General features: G+C 57.2%; 2 protein-coding genes across 7 annotated transcripts in view; one reads left to right on the forward strand and one right to left on the reverse strand.

Moving 5' to 3' along the window:
- Positions 1–6,323, forward strand: part of BCL9L (BCL9 like) — a 68,793-nt gene extending 62,470 nt beyond the window's left edge. For 4 of the 5 annotated variants that reach the window (XM_075774745.1, XM_075774744.1, XM_075774748.1 and 1 more), the window contains 2 exons: positions 84–344; positions 1,612–6,323. In XM_075774745.1, coding sequence (XP_075630860.1) covers positions 84–344; positions 1,612–2,771 — 1,421 coding nt within the window. In that variant the 3' untranslated portion in view covers positions 2,772–6,323. The remainder of the gene's footprint in view (positions 1–83; positions 345–1,611) is intronic. The other variant, XM_075774743.1, reaches the window with a different exon arrangement.
- Positions 6,324–8,823: 2,500 nt separating this feature from the next.
- Positions 8,824–18,248, reverse strand: CXCR5 (C-X-C motif chemokine receptor 5). 2 transcript variants are annotated; one of them, XM_075774551.1, is made up of 2 exons: positions 17,694–18,248; positions 8,824–12,085 (listed from the first exon to the last, which is right to left on the reverse strand). In XM_075774551.1, the coding sequence occupies exons 1-2, from the start codon at positions 17,730–17,732 to the stop codon at positions 11,009–11,011; spliced, it is 1,116 nt and encodes a 371-aa protein (XP_075630666.1). In that variant the 5' UTR covers positions 17,733–18,248; the 3' UTR covers positions 8,824–11,008. The 2 variants fall into 2 exon arrangements, with proteins under 2 accessions (XP_075630666.1, XP_075630665.1); XM_075774550.1 differs by lacking the exon at positions 17,694–18,248 and adding an exon at positions 12,197–12,906.
- Between the last annotated feature and the right edge of the window lie 1,264 nt (positions 18,249–19,512).

A 19,512-nucleotide genomic window follows, 5' to 3' on the forward strand; every position in this document is an offset into this window, starting at 1 on the left:
GGAGGGGACGGGGTTGCTGTCTGACGGGAGCAGGCCGCGGTGCACGGGCAGTGCTAATAAGCTGGTCTCTCTCTTGCTTGCAGGTTCTCTCCCTCCCGGGCCTCGGAGCAGCTCTTCCGCACCAGCCAGTAACACCTCTAGCACCATGAATCCCAACATGCCTTTTACTTCCTCTCCAGATCCATCCCCTTCCCAGAACCCCCTCTCGCTGATGATGTCCCAGATGTCCAAGTATGCCATGCCCAGCTCCACACCGCTTTACCACAATGCCATCAAAACCATTGCCACCTCCGATGACGAGCTGCTGCCGGACAGGCCGATGCTCCCGCCTGGAAGCATGTCAGGTACGTACTTGTGGGGCTGGGCTTGCGCGGGGTCGGACAGCAACCCTGACCCTTGGGCACCAGGTGGAGGAGGCATTAGAAACTCTGTTCTCCCACCGACCACCATGTCAAATAGCTTAAATCTGCCCTCGTTCGTAATAGTCTGCTCACTCGTCCGGGCTGTCCTTCAGCTTTTGGCTTGGGTGTGTTGCCTGGAAGGACACGAGCCAGTCTGGCGTTCGGGGCGCCCTTCTTCCAGGAGCTCCGGAAGTTTTTGGAGCTCCCTTTACCCTGCGCAGACACGTTGGACCTGGATTTTCATGGCTCCTGGAGTTGTCTCAGGCCCAGGACTTGGAAGCAGACGTCTGCTGCTTGGAGCCCTCGTGTTCTTGTGCAGCGGGACAGGGGCACCCTGAACGGGATTTGGGAGTCTCATGCTTTGAGTGGAGCCCAGGTGCCTGCATAGGCGAGGCTATGTCGTAGCGTAGTTGTGATTTCAGTAGGCAACAGCCAGATACGCTCCGCTAGCCGTTGGCACTGGTGAGGACAGCTAGGCAAATGAGTGTTTTTAGTCACTTGGTGACCAGCCTGAAGGGGAATTCCAGCATGCCGTACCACTTGATTTAGGGGTTTGAAGCTGTCTGACAAATATTTTTAGCGGTTTTCGAAATGAAAAATCAACTTTTTGACTCTTTCACTGCTGAGTAGTCACTCAGGTTGACCGCAGGCATGCAAATGCATTGGCTCCCTCCTAACCCAAACTCCTCCGCAGGCACTGATCATGCCGCTGTTGACGAGCACGGTCCTCCCTCCCGGGCAGCACCTGCATCGGGCTGCCGATTCTTCTGCCTTTTTTTCCTCCTTGTGCGGTCAGAGGAGGTTGCTGGGTGGCTAGCGCTGCGGGCAGGCGGTGGTGAAGGGTGATCCTCAGTGCCTTCCAGGCAGCTGAGCACCCAGCTCAGATCACGGTGTAGGGCTATCCCAAGGCGCAGAGCCAGCCAGGACGCCCAAATCGGTGGGCTGCAAGGAACTACAAATCCAGTGTGGGACTGGATGAAGCTGGACCAGCTCTCTGCTGCTCACGGGCTTGGGGAGCTGGAGTCCGGGGCGCTTTTTCCTGCCGTCGGTGCTTTGCAAGCCCACCTTGCGGCTGCTTCCTGAGCGTCACGCTCTGCGCTCAGGGCTATCTGAGCGGGAGCGCTCGGCAGGCTGCCAGGGTGCGGGTTTCGCAGCCCTGAGAGGCCTGTGGGCAGGGTTAACTCTTCTTCTCTCTTTTTCCTCTGCTTAGGAGTGACAGGGAATCAGCCGAATCAACTGCACTTGAACTCCGTGGGGCCGGGATCCTCTCAGAGCCCCATGGGAATGAACCTGCCTGGTCAGCAACCCCTCTCCCACGAACCGCCCCCCACCTCCATGATGTCCTCCCCGAACCCTCTGGGCTCCAACATTCCTATGCACCCGAGTGCGCCGGGGGCGGGTGTGCCCCCCCAGAACCCCATGATGCTGCCCCCGGGGCCCCAGGACTCGTTGAACCAGCAGTGCGGCCCCGTGCCCAACAGTTCGCAGATGATTCCTTCCAACCAGCTCGTGTTCCCCCGCATGCAGCAGCCCCACAACGCCATGCCGTCTCCTGCCGGAGGCATGCCCATGGCCCCCGGCGGGGGAGGCGGCCCTGGGATGCAGCAGCATTACCCGCCGGGGATGCCCTTGCCGCCCGAGGACCTCCCGTCCCAGCAGCCCGGCCAGCTGCCCCCTCAGCAGCACATGATGGGCAAGAACATCCCTCCTCGGATCGGCGAGCCCTACCCACCCGTGCTTCCCGGGGTGGCGTCGGTGCTGAACGACCCCGAGCTCAGCGAGGTCATCCGCCCCACGCCCACGGGCATCCCCGAGTTCGACCTGTCCAGGATCATCCCGTCGGAGAAGCCAAGCAGCACCTTGCAGTATTTCCCCAAGAGCGACAGCCAAGCGCCCAAATCGCAGCCTTCCAACCTCCACCTCATGAACCTGCAGAACATGATGGCTGACCAGCCCCCGGTGCGGCCAGGTATGAACGCCCCCAGCCTCCCCGGGCAGCAGGGCGTGCAGAGGGGACTCAGCATGCCCATGTGTCATCCCGGACAAGTGCCCATGCTGGGCAGGACAGGCATACCGCCCCAGCAAGGCATGATGGGCAACAGCATGCACCAGGGCATGATGTCTCCGCAGCAGAGCCTGATGGCCCAGCAGAATTTCATGCTGATGCAGGCCAAGCAGAGGAGCATGTCTGTGTCGGGGGAGATGTATGCTCAGACAGGACACATGATGTCACCTCAGGGCTCGCTCATGGGGCCCCCGCCTCAGCAGAACCTCATGGTCACGCACCAGATGAGGCAGCGGAGTGTCTCCCTGGACAGCCAGATGAGTTACATCCCCGGGCCTGGGAACATGGCGAACCTGCCTTTCTAACCCCGGCTGGCGCTCAGGGGTCGGGGGGGACGACGGGGGGGGACGGGGCTGCCTGTACAAACCTTTTTAGACCTTTCTTCGGGGGAGGGTTGGGGGCCAATGCCGGTGGAGGATGCCACGTGGGATGCTTTTCATATCGGATTCGCCTCTACACAGAAAACCAGATGTGCAGTAAACTTGATGTGAATTGGGTTTCTTTTTCCTTTCTTTTTTGGGGAAGGGGAGGGTGGAGGGGCCGGGAGTGGGGCTGCTACTTTGAACGCTGCGTGGTGACCAGGGACGTCCGGACCCTGTGGCAGTTTGTAAAGTTTTCATTTACGGTTTTCCTCCGTCAAGGGTTTTTCTTTCCCTTTTTTTCCCTCTCTCTCTTTTTTTTCTTTTTCCTTTTCCTTTTTTTTTCCCCTTTGTTTTTCTCTTTTTCTTTTTAAGCAACCAAAATGTGCAAGAGGGTTTTTGGAACTAGCTGTAAATAGGTCGCTGGGAAAGGCAAAACTTGTGCTGGTTTTTAATTGTTCTGTATTTCTGTGTTTTAATAGAAGCCTCAAAACATGTTTTAAAAAAAAAAAAAAAAAACAGAAACAAAAAACATGGTAAAGGCAACAGTGTACAAGGATTGAAAACTCTCCTTGGGGTTGCAGGAGGATCCCCCAGGGTGCACAGGGCATTGAGAGATCCCATTGTAGAGTGACTCTGTGTCAAACCTGTGTTGTTCACGCGTCTGAACGGTTTGCATGTGCGAGGTGTATAGTTTCACGCAGATCTCAGGCCCCTGTGGAGGCTGTGCCGAGTACACGAACACGACCGAGGACCGTCGGGGAGGTCAGACCAGTGGCCCCGGCGAAACGTTGCCGGAGCAGCGCTCATCCGGTAGGGCAGAGGCCGCGGCATCACGGGATACAGCTGTGGCTGGGATGGGGAGGATGCCGGCCCTTCGGCTGGAGAAGCGTCGAGGATCTGGGCTTCGCAGATGATAACGCACTGGACCCGAAGGTCTCAACCGGCCGTGTCGCCTCTAGTCCCTTCCCTTCCCTTCGCGCTGCGTCCCCTGTGGGGCAGGGTGCTGCGGTACGCGGGGATAGATGGGCTCCGAGGTGAGCGAGGCGATGCGTTGCTGTGTTTTTGGGAGAAGCTAGCTGGGAACCCCGCTCTTTTGCAGCCTTCCTGCGCCAGTCCTTTACCCACCCATTGCCCTCCGCGACTGCGCCGCGCCCCCTCTACCTCTGCCGTTGAATGCTCTGCCAGGTCTTCCTCGTGCTTGCTGGTCCTCCTCCTCCGGAGTTTCACAGGCGGTCTTCGCTCCATCTCGCCCTGAGCTACCGGCAGCAGCCCTGCCCTACTGCACGGTGGAGGTCCAGCCGCTGAAGACAACCTGTCCCTGTGTGCGATGCTCCGTCTCGGTATATGAGTTGTCTCGTACAGCGGCGGCGGCGTGGCCGACCCGCGCTTTGGATGGAAGAAGCCGAGGTTGTGTTGCAGCCTCTCGGTCCTCGGCTGGCAGAAGCGTGCCGTTCGAACAACTCCGGCTTTTCTGGATGCGCTCCACCCTCCCCGCCCTCCACTCCGTAAGGTCTTCCTGCACGCGGCCCTGAAGGTCCTTCCCGTATTTGTTCACGGAGGGGGCTGTGAGGTGACGTGCGTGCACTTCTGCGCACGCTGCAGCGTCTCTGGACCTCCGCGGGGACCACGTTCCAGCATGGTGTACCCTATGGGTATCCAACGATAAACTCAGGGCACGCGATTGCCAGAGGAGCGCCAGTTGGAGGATTATCTCTGCAGAGCCAGACTTTTAGCGTACTACCTCTCTTGTAACAGAGCTCACCTTTCCCTACTTCCTACTGCAGAGAGGGGGGGAGGGCTGTCGGAAAGGGAGATTGCCAAGTAGCGAGCGAACGGGAATGCTTTTTATCACGTTGCAAGCTGTTCGGAAAGGCCGGCAGGTGCCGAGATGTCAGCCCAGCAGCTGTCTTGATCCGATCTGCAAGATGTCCGGTTAGGAATGCCTTGAAGACTTGGGGTGTTTTGTAGGGAGCAGTACTGGCTGGGAAGCATGGGTGCGGACTCGAGGAAGGATTTCACTTTGTGGTCTCCTGCTTTGTGTGGTTTCGTTGTGTACGATGTGAGCGAGCAGCGTTTTCGGAGATGGCAAAATGGGAGCAATCCCGGGAAGTGCTCATCCCTGCCTTGGCAGTTGGGAGCGGAGGAATAACCTTTAGGCCAGGCTGATGAAGTGTGCTTTGGAGCTGATGCGGGAGCTGGTTGGATTCTCCATCCTTTCAGAGCGTGCATTTCACGTGGGAGGATGTGGCTCGAACAGATGTAGCTCTTTCTAAGCTTGACTTGCCTGAAAGGCTGTGGCTTCTCTTGGCTGCACTTTGGGGTGTTGGCTGCTGGTAGTTTCTCATAAACATCCAAATACCAATGCCAGCCCCAAACCTTGCTCATCGCCCACCAGCTAGTCTCGGTTAATTTGAAGCCATAATACTTTCTATACGGAAGTTTTTTTTGTTTGTCTGTAGACGGCTGTCGTTTTAGCCCGGTTGAGATCTCCACCTGTCCGTACCTCCCCGTTGTCCCTTTTGCCCAGCCCGACCGAGAAGTCGCCTTGGGGCTTGCGGTCCTCGCTCGTGTCGGCAGCACGTCGTCCCCGCGTCAGCTGTCGCCCGCAGGCTGCTGCGCACCGCTCTGCGGCTCTAGGGAGGTCGGCACTGCCCGCTCGCAGGGACGGGCGGCGTGCTGCTGTTTCTGCCTGGCGGCGGGAGGAAGACCTGTCCTTCGGTGACAAACGAGTAAGCAGTGAAGCCTTTTGACTCAGCAGGCCTGGATACAAAAGGGAAAGCCTGACGCTGGGTCAGAGCTGGGGACTTGGGAGCAGGAGCCGGCGCTCTTCCACAAAATCCCACCGCCCTGGAGCCGGCCCTACCCCTACCGCCACCATGGCTGAAGGACGGGGAGAAGAGGTGCTGCCCAGCACCCCTCTGCCCCGGGCGCCGCTCCCGACCGCATCCGTGAACAGCAATATGGCAGGAGCTTCTCTGGAAGCTCCGTAACAGCCAGTCCTTGTTAGACCTGGGCAGGGTTTGCCGTCAGCTGGTTGCCCGCTCCCGTGAGCTGTGTCTAGTCTCGTGTCTCGTAGTTTATTGCTCGGCTTCTCAGCTTGAGTTCTGTGTATTGACTCCACCTAATCACAGTAAAAGGTTTGCCCATGTTTCAGCCATGACTTCGCCATGTTTTTCCAGCTCCAAAAAAGCGAGCGCTGGGAAACCGCATCTTTCAGTACGTCAGATAATCACACACCCGGAATTAGCTTTCACGTTGAGGTAATGGTGACTGACCTGTTCTCTGTCATCCCATGGAGAAACTTCCCCAGTCATTTTGTACCATTATATAAATATATATATAAATATAAATATATAAATACAATATGTGAAGACATCTTATTGGTTTTTATTTGAAACAATTTTTAGGCTTGTTTTTGGGTATCTGTGCTGCCTGTAATGTATTGACCTGTTTTATAGGTGCCTTTTTATTAAAAAGACAAATTTCAAAACCTGACCCTGTGCCTGTCTTCAGTGGGCTGCCTGATTTTCTGCGGGGCCGCAAGCAGGTGAGCTCAGCCCAGCCTCGGGAGCCCAGTGAGCATCACCTGCGGCAGGTTGGGGCTGATGGCAGGGGCTCAGCTGGCCCCACTCCAAGTGCCTTACGTCAGGCGGGGGCTCTGTTGGAGAGGAGCGGAGCTCTCCTGGATTGCAGGAGTCACCTGTGCCAAAGGTATGCCGAGACTTGGCTGCTGTTGGAGTTTTCTTCCCGTGGAGTTCGGGCAGCCCCGTCTCCTAGCAGGGTCAGCTGTTTGTTTGGGGTCGGTCTGCGCGAGGTGGGCACTTTGGCCCTCCTTGGCCGTTTGGGCGCCGCTGGCTCCCCGGCACCGAACGAGACCCAACCACGTAGCTCGCAGCGGCATGTTACCGTACCGTGGATTTTGCTGCCCGAGCCCAGGCTGTGCTGGCTGTTCTCTCCCCCCATCCTCTAGCTCCTGTGGCTTGAAATGGATCTTCTTTTCTAGCCACTGCAAACAAGTAACAGGAGGCAAACAGCCTCCTTCCCCCCCCCCCAACCCGCCTGCTGCTGGTCCCTGCTTCCATGGCTGTTCCTGAGCGCATCCGCTCCCAGCTCCTCGTGCCTGGCAGGAGAGCTGCAGGCCCCCGGGCAGGGGTAGGTGAGGGAGAGGAGCCCGCCGCCCGAGCTGCGAGTCCCGCGACTTCGAATCGGTTGCCGCGCGCCTCCGTCTGAAGAGAAGCTCCTGCCCTTCGTGAGATAGATGGCTGGGAGCGCCTTGGGGGAGCTGGGACACCGGCGCTTGGTGCAGACCTGAACGCACCCCTACTTGCGAGGCTGCGCCCTGCTGCTTAGGGGCAGCAGAAGCTGGGCTGGGACCAGGAAACTGCCTTCGCGGGACGTGGGATGAGACAGGTAGGTGGAGGGGCATGCACAGGGCTGGGGGCGGGGGGGGGGGGACACCCTGGGCACCTCAAGTCCCCGGCAGGACTGCAGAGCAGAGAGGTGACCTGGAGCAGGGACTCTGCTCAAGCTGTCCGACGGTGCCTGGAGCCCCGCAGTTCCCCGTTGTTCCGGGCACCTCGTGGCCTGGCAAATCTCGCCGGAGCGAATGCGGAGCGTGCTGTGACGGCAGCGGGGCGAGAGGCCGGTTCTGGGGACTCGGAGAGAGAAAGGGGTCGTGCTGCCGTCTGTGCGCAGAGCCGGGGTGGTGCAGGCGGCACGCTGCCCAAGACCCACGCTCACGGGCTGTGGTGTCATGTGTCCAGAGCCACCTGCGCTCAAAATAAGGAAGACGCATCAGGCAGCAGTACAGGCACTGAAGTGCTTGAGCATCTCTTTGGTTCTGGAAAACCAGGAGTGAGGAAGTAAGTCGTCTTCTTGATAAGGAAAATGAAACTCCATGTGAGTCACAGCAGGGCGGGGGGTGCTCGGGCTGCTAGGAGGGGTGCGGGGAGAGCCCCTTCTCTGCAGCACTCCCAGGCACGCGTTCATTCATGCGTTCCCTGGCCTGCGCTTGTCGGCGCACGCTCCGCTGCCTGCCACGGTCCCGTGATCGCTGTGCATGTGTAGCAGGATGCTCTGCTGAAGCACCTCAGCTTTGTCTCCTGGGAGACTCGGTCACCCCGTAGGACGTGCAGAGCAGCGTGCTGTTGTGGGGTTGCCTCTAGCAGGGACCAGGGCTTTCTCTGGGCTGTCTGCTCCAGCCTCGTTTGCGGATGCAGCCCGGGGCCAGGGTTGCACGAGCGTGGGCTGTGGATGCTGGCGACGTGGCCTTGCCCGCACGCCACCTCCCCGCTCTCTGCAGCAGCCACCTCGGAGCTCCCGGTGCCCGGAGGGCACAGAGCCCCTCTGCCTCGCTCGGTGGCCGCGGGCTGGGGGCCGAGCAGAGCTCCAAGGGAGAGCCTGCAGGTCTGCCTGAGGGCCGCAGCATCCGGGGGCTGCTCTGGCGGCGTGAGTGCTTAGCGGGGAAGCCCGCTCTGGGCCGAGGCATGTGACGGCCATGCAAACCTCGGGGACACGGGGAGGATCTCACTGAGTGGAAAGCCCGGCTTCCTCTGCGGTGAGAGAGTTCCTCTTGCTTTCTTCTCGCCATTCAGCAGGCTGGCTGCAGTCAGCTGCAGGAGCAGCAACCTCTGCTCTTTGGGGAAGGGTCTGTCAGCTCCGAGCCAAGCCTTCCCTGGGCTGGCTGAGCCAAACGTGGGTGCAGGGGCGGCTTCCTACTCGGGTTAGCAGCTGTAACACCAGGGTAGGAGGTGCTGCAGTTGGTGGAAGAGGCTCTGTAAGGCAGGGAGCTAACTAACGTAGGTCTGGACTGACTCGGAATGCAGCGGAGCCTTCTGCGGCAACTGGTGATGAGAAATCTGAGCGAGGTGCTCTTAGGAGCCCTCTGGTCTCCCCACGGGAACACCACCGCTTGTCAGAAAGGTGCCATCAACCCTCTTGGTGCTCTCTGATGCATTTCCCTTGCAACAGTGACACGACTGCAGGCGACTGCTTACAAGCAGTATATGTGGGAAGACGGTATTTTATTTAACTGTTTATTACAGCTCACATCAAAACTTTCTAAAAGTTTACCAACATACCAGTACTAAAAACTATAGTAACAATAGATGCGTGATCTGTTCACCCTTATTTTGCCTGCCGGTTTTCTTTCTACCTTAGGAACACACTAAGAATTTCACGCTCTGACTGTTCATTTCTTCAGAAACATTTTTGTGTGGGTTCCCATCAGAACCGGGGCTGGCGAGGTGTTTACAATGCGTCTGCAACGGGTTTGCTCACCGGTACAACCGTGGAGACAGCAAGGGCAGACTTCGCAGAGCTGCTCTTCCTCTGCTACGCGTACGTGCTTGGACAACCACGGTCGCCATTACCTGCAGCTTTCGGCTTTGAAGATGCAGCGCTGCAGGAAATGGTGTACTGGTCTTTGTATAAAAGCCTTATGCTTGGGGAGTTTTCTCCTCGAGTCGCAGTTTGAGAACGAGCTATTGAGATCTCTGCCTGAGCTGGACTGATGTAATGGGACCTCTTCCATAATGACTGGTCTTTTTAGCGGGGCCTTTGGGTACGGTTGCAACCGAGCCCTTTGTCAGCAGGTTGAACTTCAGAAGTGAGTTTAGTACAAAGTTCCTGCTGCAGCAGCAGAACTGACGTCGTTCCGACTTTGCTTAAAAAAGCGAGGTGAATGGTAGAGCGGATTTTAAAGCGTGCTCGTGATTAGGGTCGTGCTCGCGTGACATTGGCACGTACGGCTCTCGTAAAGTTCAGGCCGCAGCGCTGCTTAGCCGGCAAGAGAAACGTAATGGAGCAACGCTGCGTACGCGCTGCGATGTCATACTGTGACAAGACCTGCTAAGAAGCAGCAGGCTGCGCGAGTCTGTTAGGGCTGCCCCGCACGCCAGCTTGCGGTGCGATCACTAATCACGGTGAAAGCTGCCGCTCTCATTTTGGACCAAATTGTTCTCAAGCAGCCCTGATCTGAGCAGTTGCTGACTACTGGTGGTTCAGGGCAAGATCGGGGCCCAGGTTTGTTCTGTGTAAACCTGAACGCACGAAACCTCTGAAAGCCCCGTAGGTGTAGGTGGAGCAAAAATATCAGAAAACACGGGGCAAAGCAAAACGCTATGTTCCCTCTCAGCCCGCTAAAACCAAACAGAAATTATGCAAACGAGCTCTTTTCCTTGCTCTGGGGCATGGGGTCTCCTTGCTTTCAGAACCCACAAAGTGCTGTACAACTAGCTGGGGGGGGGGGGGGAAGTTATACTTCCAGCCTCGCGAAGCTGTGTGATCCATCTCCCCTGTGCTCAGTCACAAGACAGAAGCCCTCTCTCCAGACAGCTTTCTTCCTTAAAGGAAAGCTTTTGCAGAGTCAGGCATTCAGTTCTGCAGTCACTCACTGGAGCTCTTAAGAGCGGTGAAACAGATCGAGTGAGCGGGAAAGGATGCAGTTGATGTCAGGAAAGGAATCTGCGACAGTCAAATCTTTGAGTCCATGGCAGGACCTCCTGGCACGAGCCAAGTTGGGAAAATCAACGTGCCGTGGCTGGCCGGGGGGCTGTCACGCAGCAGGAGGAGCAATATTGCAGCCAGAGACCGTCCAGCACCGTGTGCCTGTGCTATCGGAGCGACCTCTGCACCTCTCACCGGTCCTACCTGCATCTCTCGTTCCAGCCGCTGCGGCTATCGAGTCCCGCTGCTTCCTTCGGGCACGTCTCTACGGACCCCAGCTGGTGAAATGGAGACCCGCTTAGCTTTTGTCCTCAGTCCTCGCTCACTGACACGACTCCACGTTTACTTGGCTGCACTTTTTTTTCCATGCCCCCGGCACCCCAGTCTCGTGCCTGGCTCCGTGCACAGGACGCCCGCAGTCAGTTTTTGAGGGAGAGGTGGAAATGTCGCGTTCGACCCGCTCGGGTTCATCTAGCCCTGCCAGAGCGATGGTCGGACAGCCAGCCTTTGCCAACAGCTGCCAGGCGGATTTCTACAGGTATGAGAGCCAGAAGGAGCCAGGGGAGAGGTATCTGGTGGGACTTGGGTGTTTGGTGGCTATCGGACCTCAGTTTCCTGAGGAGTTAAGAAAGCGGTGGGGACGCTCGTGAAATTTGGGAGTGAGGCCACAGCACGTGTGGCCCCCGGGAAGGCAAGCCCCAGGCCGGTTCTGCCCTGCAGGCAGCCTTTCCCAGCTAGAAAGTGGAGATGGAGGTGGTGTTGTCGGACTCAATCCCGCTGCCCTTCCTCGTCACCTCCAGGATCTCCTGCAGGGTCTCCTGGCTTATGCAGCCGAGCTCCTGCAGGATCCGGAAGAAGTCGTTACGGAACTTGACTCCGATGAAGGCGTAGAGGATGGGGTTGAGGCAGCAGTGCGTGAAGCCGATGGCCTCCGTCACCATGATGGCCGTGTCCAGCTGGTCTTCCAGGAGGCAGTTTTTGGTGAAGGCTTCTAGCTTGGTAAGCGTGTTCAGGAAGATGACCATGTGGTACGGGCTCCAGCAGAGCAGGAAGACGCCTGTGACCAGGATGGCCACGCGCACAGCTTTTTGCCTCTGCAGGCGCTGGGACTGACACAGAGCCCGGACGATGGCCGTGTAGCAGTAACACATGACCAGCAGGGGCACAAAGAAGCCCACGGTGTGGTAGAGGAAGCGAGTCGCCAGCCAGACGTTGTTGCCATCGATCCCGACCTCTGGAAAATAGCAAATGCTGCGGTTGCTGTCGTCTGTCCAGACTTCCATGAAGATGAGATCGGGTAAGGTCAAAAGCAGCGAGCAGAGCCAGACGGCCGTGCAGGTGAGGTGGATGGAGCGAGCTCTGCGTTTGCGGTAGGTGTGGATTGCGTAGACGATGGCCAGGTAGCGGTCCACCGCGATGCACCCCAGCAGCATGCTACTGCAGTAGAAATTGATCTTGTGGACGGCACTGAGGATCTTGCAGAGGAACTTCCCAAATACCCACCCAGCCAAGCTCTCCACCACGCTGAAGGGGAAGGTGAGCAAGAGTGCCAGGTTGGCCAGGGTGAGGTGGAAGAGGAAGTTTTCCGTGGTAGTGCGAGACCGCTTGAACCTCTCTAAAATGACCAGGACCAGGGCATTGCCCACAGTCCCCAACACAAACATCAGCAGGTAGATGAGGGGCATGAAGACTTTTCTGAAGGGGTCGCTCTGGTCGCCCACCACAGATGAGGCTGGGTTGAAGCAAAAGTAGCCCTCCAAAGAAGGGGTGCTGTTCTCGGCTTCGTAGTACCCGCTCAGCTCCACCTGGCTCTGGGGAACAGAGAGAGGGAGTCTGGTTACTGGACAGGAGTTTCTGAACACGAGGACCCGGTCCCTCAGCTGCACCCGGCGGACCCGGAGCAGAGCATCCCGGCAGCCCACCCGGGTTAGGAGGAGGCGCTGCCTGTCTGCACCGTGAGGACCTGGGAGGCCCCTCTGGTGCCAGGTCCCGGGAGGTGCAGCAGCACGTGGAGACGGTCGTCCCGATCTCTGATAGCGAGGGCTGCTCAGTCTGTAATCTTTACCTAGCATATTTGGGGATGTTCTGGCATCTAGACAGATGACCGGTTTCATCTTCTGGTTCTTGCCACGTTACCTGCCGGTGGCTTTTGTTCCCTCGCACAGCACGGAACCCTCTTCTACCAGCTTTCCCGATCTTTCCGCCTGTTCCTGACACCGACTGTCCCTGTCCTGCCTCCTGTCTGCTGCCAGGTACTGGTGGGATTCACCGCAGAGCACACCTGTACCTCGAATTACGTGCGCTGATCCTGTCCCCTTCTGCCTCTCCTCCTCGGAGACCTCAGAGCTGCCTGGGGCAGAGCGAGGCGATGTGGGGACAGCAGCAGCCGCGCTTGGGATCGCTTTCCACAGGCTCAGAGAAAGGCACGGGGCGGGCGTTCGAACGCGCCTGGAGGAACGCCTCTGAGGCGCCGTGGTGCCGCAGCTACGGGGATGGATGCTGGAGAGAGAAATCTGTTCTGTCGGTAAACCTTGCGGTTCTGAATTAATTGCAGTCAGAGCAGGAAAGGGAATCCGAAAACACCACTCGGACCCCAGGCTGATACCCGGCAAGGAAAGTGCGATAGAGCCGCCGCAGATGTGATTCGCGCTTGGCCCGCTGTAGCTCCTTGCCAGGTGAGCAGCCCGTATTCGGGCTGAGACCGCACGCGGGTCCCGAGTGCTGGAAAACTGCAGCCGCGCTCCGGACGAGCCCCCCCGGGGCGGGCGGTGGGCGCGCTCCGGGTCGCCTCAGGCACCTTGCGGGAGCCGGGCGTTCACGAAAGCAAAGGGCTCAGATGTAGACGGGCAAAAAATGAGAGCGGCACAAGGAGGCTTGCGGCAAGCTGAGAAATTACTGACAACTGGGAAGAGCTCGGCAGCAGTTACCCTGAGCTCCCCCACCCACACCCTCTCTGGAGACCAGCGCTGAGACTTCAGCATCAACCACAGCGGAAGTCTCTGCTCGCTGCTTTCATACCTTTCACTGCCAGCTGTAGCCGTTTGCACCTGCTGCTCCTTCCCTCCTCAGCCAAAGTTCCCATCTAAAAATACTAGCCCTGCTTTAAACAGTTCTAGAGCTGCTTTGGGGGGTTTTTGCTCCCCTCCCCGTGTGCCCCAAGCCAAATGACCGTGACCAGTCTCGAGCCCAGCATCGTGCCTAACGAGAAAAGAGCGATTTATGCTTCCTCTCTCTCAGGCAGCCTTCCCTGGGCGACGCGCCGGGTGCCTCTGCACACGACTGTCGGGTAAAGAGGTGACATGGCAGCGGCAGTGCTCCTTTCAAACCGCTGTGCTGCTGAAAGGATCCGCGTGGCTCCAAGGGGAGCCTGGGCGCGTTGATGGGGAAGAAGCCTGCGGAGCATCGCTGAACGCGCGGAGTGGGCAGCTGGCTCGGGCGGTCCCCGAGCAGCGGACGGTAGGAGGGCGAGCCAGCCCTTGGGAGAAGCGCAGAATAAGCTTGCTCAACTCTTGCTCCCTTCCCTGGGCCTCTGCCTGTGGCTACTGCCAGAAAGAGCGTTGAGCCAGCCGGACTTTGGTCTGACCCAAGTTACTCTTGGTCTCGCCGCAGCCCCATTCCCCACCAGCTCTGCACCCGGCGGTGCTGCTGCTGCGCTGTGATGCCACAGTGCTTCCTCCTGAACAGGCGAGAGCCGGTCCCCACTCGGGGACCGACAGTCCTCCTCCCTGCCCAAAACCTCAAACCCACAGGACCGTCTTCTCCTAGCGTAACGGTGGGGCTGCAAGCCTCTGGTGAGAAGCACTCGTATTCCCAGAGAACAATTATTTTTCTGGTTTAGGGTATGACTCTGGAGGCTGAAGACTGCTGCTAAAGACAAAAGCCTATCGAAATCCCTCCCGTTTTTTTTTTTTTTTTCTCCCTGGCTTGACAATATCTCCTGCCTGGTCCGTACACAGACCCTGCCTCAGGAGTTATCAATGCGCACAGAAATCTGCGATGTGTTAACCAGGACCAGGTCCTTGAACGTCCCCGAGAAAAAAACAAAACCAAACCAAAAACCTTCACAGTTCAGTGCAGCGACCAAACCAGGCTGCTCTGGACGTGCAGGCGACCGTGCTGAAAACCCCGACGAGAACCTGTGTTGCAATGGGTAACTTCACCGGGGAGAGGCAGGAGGGCTCCGGCTTTGCAGGGAAAAAGGAGACGATGGGAAACGGCCAGGTTTGCTGGCTGGAGTGTCGGAGCGCTGCCTGGAGCCACGCCAGCGCCACCGAAGACGGTGGATGGGCAGCCCGCGCGGTGTTCAACGGCTTTGGCTGCTGAATGGTTTCCAGCGTCACCTTGCACTCGGAGCCAGAGGTGCGGAGGCTGAGCGCTGCTATCAGACACCATCTGGTTGCTGATAAGGTGGCAGGTAGGGCTCTTACTGTAAGCCACTCGCCGCGGGCAGGGGAAGCGTGCGCTGAGCTGTGTCTGAGGCGTCCTCTCATGTGCATCTCAGAGCAGCGAGTGTGGGTGGGAACGGACAGAGATGAGTTGGAGACAAATAAAAGAGGATGAAAAGTCAGAGTCCGGGCCGAGGCAGGAAAGGCAGGGACCAGAGCTGCAGGAGATGCACTGACTGCGACAAGCCGAGGCTTTTGGGGACTCTGCTGCGAGTCCCATTTCTAGGATTAGAAGCGGGCGGCTGCCCGATCTGGGGTGGGAGAAGCCAAGAGCGTGCACGCAGGGGAACCTTTGTGCAGGTCTCCTGCAATACAATTGCAGCCAGATTTGGGGGTGGGCAATAAAGCGGTGCCTTTTTCTCTAACTGAGCGATCAAGCGCACGCCTGGGAAGTCTGTTCTGTGTGCTTTTTGCTCAGGGATCCCTTTTCCCCTCTAACCCACATCTCAGTTATTCCGGTCTCCGTGTGTCAGCTGCTTTTCTCAGTTCCCCACAACTGCCAGCGATCAAAACATTTGGCTGCAGAAGAGAAGCAGCTTGTGCGCTATTAGGGATTTTCCACGTGAGTCATTCCCTTCTAGCCTCTGCCAGGTATGGGAGAAGCATGTTTCATTCCCAAAGCCTTAAAACTGAAATTACCCCCCCCGCCTCGGCGCACGATACCGACAGAGCTACGGCTCATCCCCCTCGCCGGGCGCCGAACTAGGGAAACCCACGAGTAACAGCAAAGCCTGTGGAAACGCCACGTTACTGTAGCGCAGGTGCCTTTATGGCTCTAGAGTCACGTTGGTCCCACTGCAATAAAAACCAGCTTGCAGCACCTCAGGGGACCTGGTGGGGATCTCGGTGGTCTTTCTGCGACTCTGTTTTTGTTTCTCTAGTCTGCAGCTGAGGAAGGTTAAGCAGGCAAAGCTTTCTTGCTACGGAGAAACAGGGTTATCGTTTTGGGCACGTTACTTTTCCACAAGGTTTCAGGGATGAGTGGTCCCATAGTGGTATCAAAATTTAGGTGAGGCCCTCCCTGCGCTCACTGGGCAATACTGAGATAAATGCCCTTTCGGTGCAACTGTTCTCATCGTTTTTCCTTCTGTGCTTGCTGAATCGGTCAAGCGATCCTCTCTGGTGAGCGCGCAGGGCAAGGTTTGTGTCACCGCTTTGACAGGACACTGTTGAAGCCTTTTTTTTGCAAATCTCTGGGGGTAGGTTGCCGCTACAAGCGCCAAGTGTAAGTAAAGCAACAAGGGGCATCACCAAAGCAAACGTGGCATCGCTCGTGTGAGATCCGTGGCCTGTTACAGGGAGGGAGCCAAACCCGGGAAGCTACCGGGAAGCAGAGGTGGGAAAAGCGTGTCACAAACTCCTGAGGTCTGAGAAAAAAGGTATAAAACTGTTCTTGCTGCAGCACCTGACTGTCGGTGATCAGTCCCAAAGTTAGCCGAGTTGCCCCCCCCCCCCGCAGTCTCCTTTATAACTTAATTCACAGCAGAGGTAAAATTGCTAAGCTAAGGTTCTGGAAAGTATCGTATACAAAGAACAACTCCCAGTGCCGCTTAATCCCCCTGTGTTAAAAACGATGCGGTTTTGCCGCAAGCAGCTGCTTGCTTACAGCGCGTGACGCTGCGGGCAGGCGGACGGCAGGCTTCAACTTTGCTGGTTGTCTGGTTTTTCATTTCCAATGGGGAGCTCAGCTGGAGAAGCGAACCAGCGTGGAGCTGAAAAAGGGTTGAGTTTGGTTTTAACCTCTCAGCAAGGATTAGCACTGCCGCTCAACCTGAGCAGAGGTCAGGGGGAGAAGCGTCTTCTGCAAAAAAAAGTTCTAAGGGAAACGACCACCATTCGCAAAGGACTTTTATACCCGATGAATCAGAAAAAATAAGGAGGGTAGGGCTTGCCCCCCACATTTCCTCTCTCTTTCCTGGTGTATAGGACAAAGGAGGGACAGAAAAAATCGGTATAAATCAAATCCAGCGTTTCTCTCTTTGGAGAAACTAACAAAAAACTGGGGTCTGCTGCAGAGAGCCGCTGTATTAAAAAATAAATTCTGAGCTGCCACATTTGAAAACCAGGCTAATGATAGCACTGCTGTGGACTTCCCCTTGGATAGCACAACATACTCTAAAAGGTGCAGCTGCTGTCTTTCACTTGCAAACGCAGGGGAGAGAACCACTGGGCAGAATACACAGTGTCTTCGCTCCCTATTAGAAGAAGTACTTGCAATTTATCTTCCCCTCTTTAAAATTCCCCTCTTGCAAAGATACTGCGTATTTCTCTTTCAGCGGAGACGACGGCAGCCCGTTCGTGGACAAGGCAAGCAGGGGGTAGAAGCGCGTATAGTCGTACCGAGAGTTTTCACACGCAGAGAGGTAGCATTGGCTACGCTTTGGTATTCCTATTATGTTAAAGATGCTAGATGAGATTTCCAGGGCTTTGCACGCTGCGTGCACAGTCATTTATACCACCAAAGGCTGGTGCAAAAGGCGCCCGACTCAGAACAAGTGTTTTACGCCCACGTTGCATCAATGGCTGCGCAGAGAGCAGGGCAGCAGGGAATGGATACTGGGACAAGCCAGCAGCGCCGGACGGGGCTGCAGCAGCCCGGCTCTCCTAGCGAGCCGCCCGGCCCTTCGGCAGCAACCGTGGTCTCGGTCCCCGTGCAAGGGCGGCGCTCGGGCTCGGCGCTCACCAGAACGTCTGTGCGCAAGGTCCCGGTAGTTAGGCAGCCGTCCCCAAGGGAAGACCTGGCACCCTTGGATCTCGACTGCTGCAGCCGCCTTGCGCCGGCTCTCCGCGAGCACCGTCACGGGTCGAGGGATGTGAGGGTTGCTTGCACCGGCGTAAGAAATGGCTCAAGCCGTCCCTCTGCCAACAGGAGGGTGAGAAGACGGGCGGATAGAAACCAGGTCTTTCAGCCCACCCCAGCTCTACCTGCTCCCCCCCTTATCCTCTCAAACAAGCAAAGCCAGGCCTGACTCACCAAGTCATAGGTCTCTGATGAGTAGCTGACAGGCCCCATGATTTCAGGGGCAGGATCTGTCTCTCCTCCAGCACTTTCAGCAAAAGTTCTTCTTTTTTTGGGGTGGAGTTAAGTCATTTAAGTGAGGAGGGAGGGACCCAACGTGTAACAATAGGGTATTTGCAAGGCAAATGAGCTCCAGGCGTACAGTCACCTAATTGATGTAAAGATTAGCATCTAGCTTGATCATCTTTTTTATAGTGATGTAAGTTGATTTTTAAAGCACAGTTTGAAGAATCCGCGTTCCTATGGTCTGTACCAGAGATGATCCAGAACGTCTATAGGTCTTCCCCAGAAACCTCCAGGGCTCTTGCCCCCATGGTCGTCCTCGTCCCAAGCAGTTATATGGAATCATAGAATGGTTTGGGTTGGAAGGGACCTTAAAGATGATCTAGTTCCAACGCCCCTGCCATGGGCAGGGACACCCTCCACTAGCCCAGGTTGCCCAAAGCCCCATCCAACCTGGCCTTGAACACTGCCAGGGAGCCAGGGGCAGCCACAGCTTCTCTGGGCAACCTGTGCCAGGGCCTCACCACCCTCACGGGGAAGGATTTCTGCCTCAGATCTAATCTGAATCGACCCTCCTTCAGCTTAAAGACATTACCCCTTGTCCTGTCACCACATGCCCTTGTAAAGAGTCCCTCTCCAGACACATCCGAAAGCTCTGCGCCAAGGGACACCCTTTCTAGGAATCTCCCCGGAGCCGGGCACCTCTCTGGAGCCATGCAAGACTTTGAAGACACCTGAGATGAAATGAATGGGCATGGTTTCTGTTCCCTGCTGCCCTGCTCTCTGCGCAGCCATTGACCCAACGTGGCCGTAAAACGCTCATTCTGAGTGGAGAGCCTTTTGCACCAGCCTTCGGTGGTGTAAATGACTGTGCATGCAGCGTGCAAAGCCCTGGAAATCTCATCTAGTATCTATACGTACCAGGAATACCCACCGCTGTCCTCCCCTGCCCTAAGGATGTTGGTGTGCACCTGCGCACGCCCACCCGATGCACCAGACTCTGGGCATCCCTTCTCCCAAAAATGAGAGGACGGAGAGCAGCAAAGCTGGAGGGAGGATACGGCGAGCTCGCACTGTGCCTCGCGTTCCCCCACCTCGTGGGGGGGGAGTACAGACTGAGAGCGCCCTGTCCGGCATGGCTTGGCTGTCCCGAGTCCCTGCGCTGCCAGGGCTGTGGGGTGAGGCAAGAAGCGGGGTGCCACTGTGCCTGGGAGACGGAGAGGTTAGGAAGGATGTTTTCACTCAGCTAGAACCGGAGGGTGGAGCACACGCAGCATCAGGCATTTCCTTTAAGGGCTAGCAGCCAGGGCGCTGCTCCCCGCGGCAGGGCACGCTTGGGACCGGCTCTGTCTTCGAGACAGCCCGTGACTTTCAACAAATGCTGGCCCTCCCCACCCCACCCAGCCCCAACTACCCCACGAGGAGAGCAGAAGTACCGTGCAAAGTAAGGTACTGCAAGTCCCTAGGTGACAGTGATGCTGTGCAGAGCCTCTCGGGTCAGAGGGGCAGGCTGTAGGATGCGACGATGGCGAACTGTAGACTGGAAACACTTCCCAGGCTGTGGGCTTGTCCCTCAGGCATGGCGTGGGAATGACAGGCGCTCGGGGAGCCCGCTCCAAAGCTATAGACAGAAATGATTTCACTCGCAAACACGTACCGCACCGAGGAAACGACTGCTACCGTACAGACGTGACCTACGGGATCCGTGTGCTGCTGCAACGTGAGATGTGGGAAAGATGATGGCGAGAGAGAAATGCACGGGAGAAAAATA

This window comes from Balearica regulorum, chromosome 23 (genome assembly GCF_011004875.1).
Source record: "Balearica regulorum gibbericeps isolate bBalReg1 chromosome 23, bBalReg1.pri, whole genome shotgun sequence".
In the NCBI taxonomy this organism is placed as follows: Eukaryota; Metazoa; Chordata; class Aves; order Gruiformes; family Gruidae; genus Balearica; species Balearica regulorum.

Excerpts from the sequence above, each read along its gene's own strand:
- CXCR5 (XM_075774550.1), bottom strand. The coding sequence starts at position 12,388 with ATGAAACCGGTCATCTGTCTAGATGCCAGAACATCCCCAAATATGCTA. Across the intron at positions 12,086-12,196 it reads AGCGCCTCCTCCTAACCCGG|AGCCAGGTGGAGCTGAGCGG; the intron begins GTGGGCTGCCGG and ends TCTGTTCCCCAG.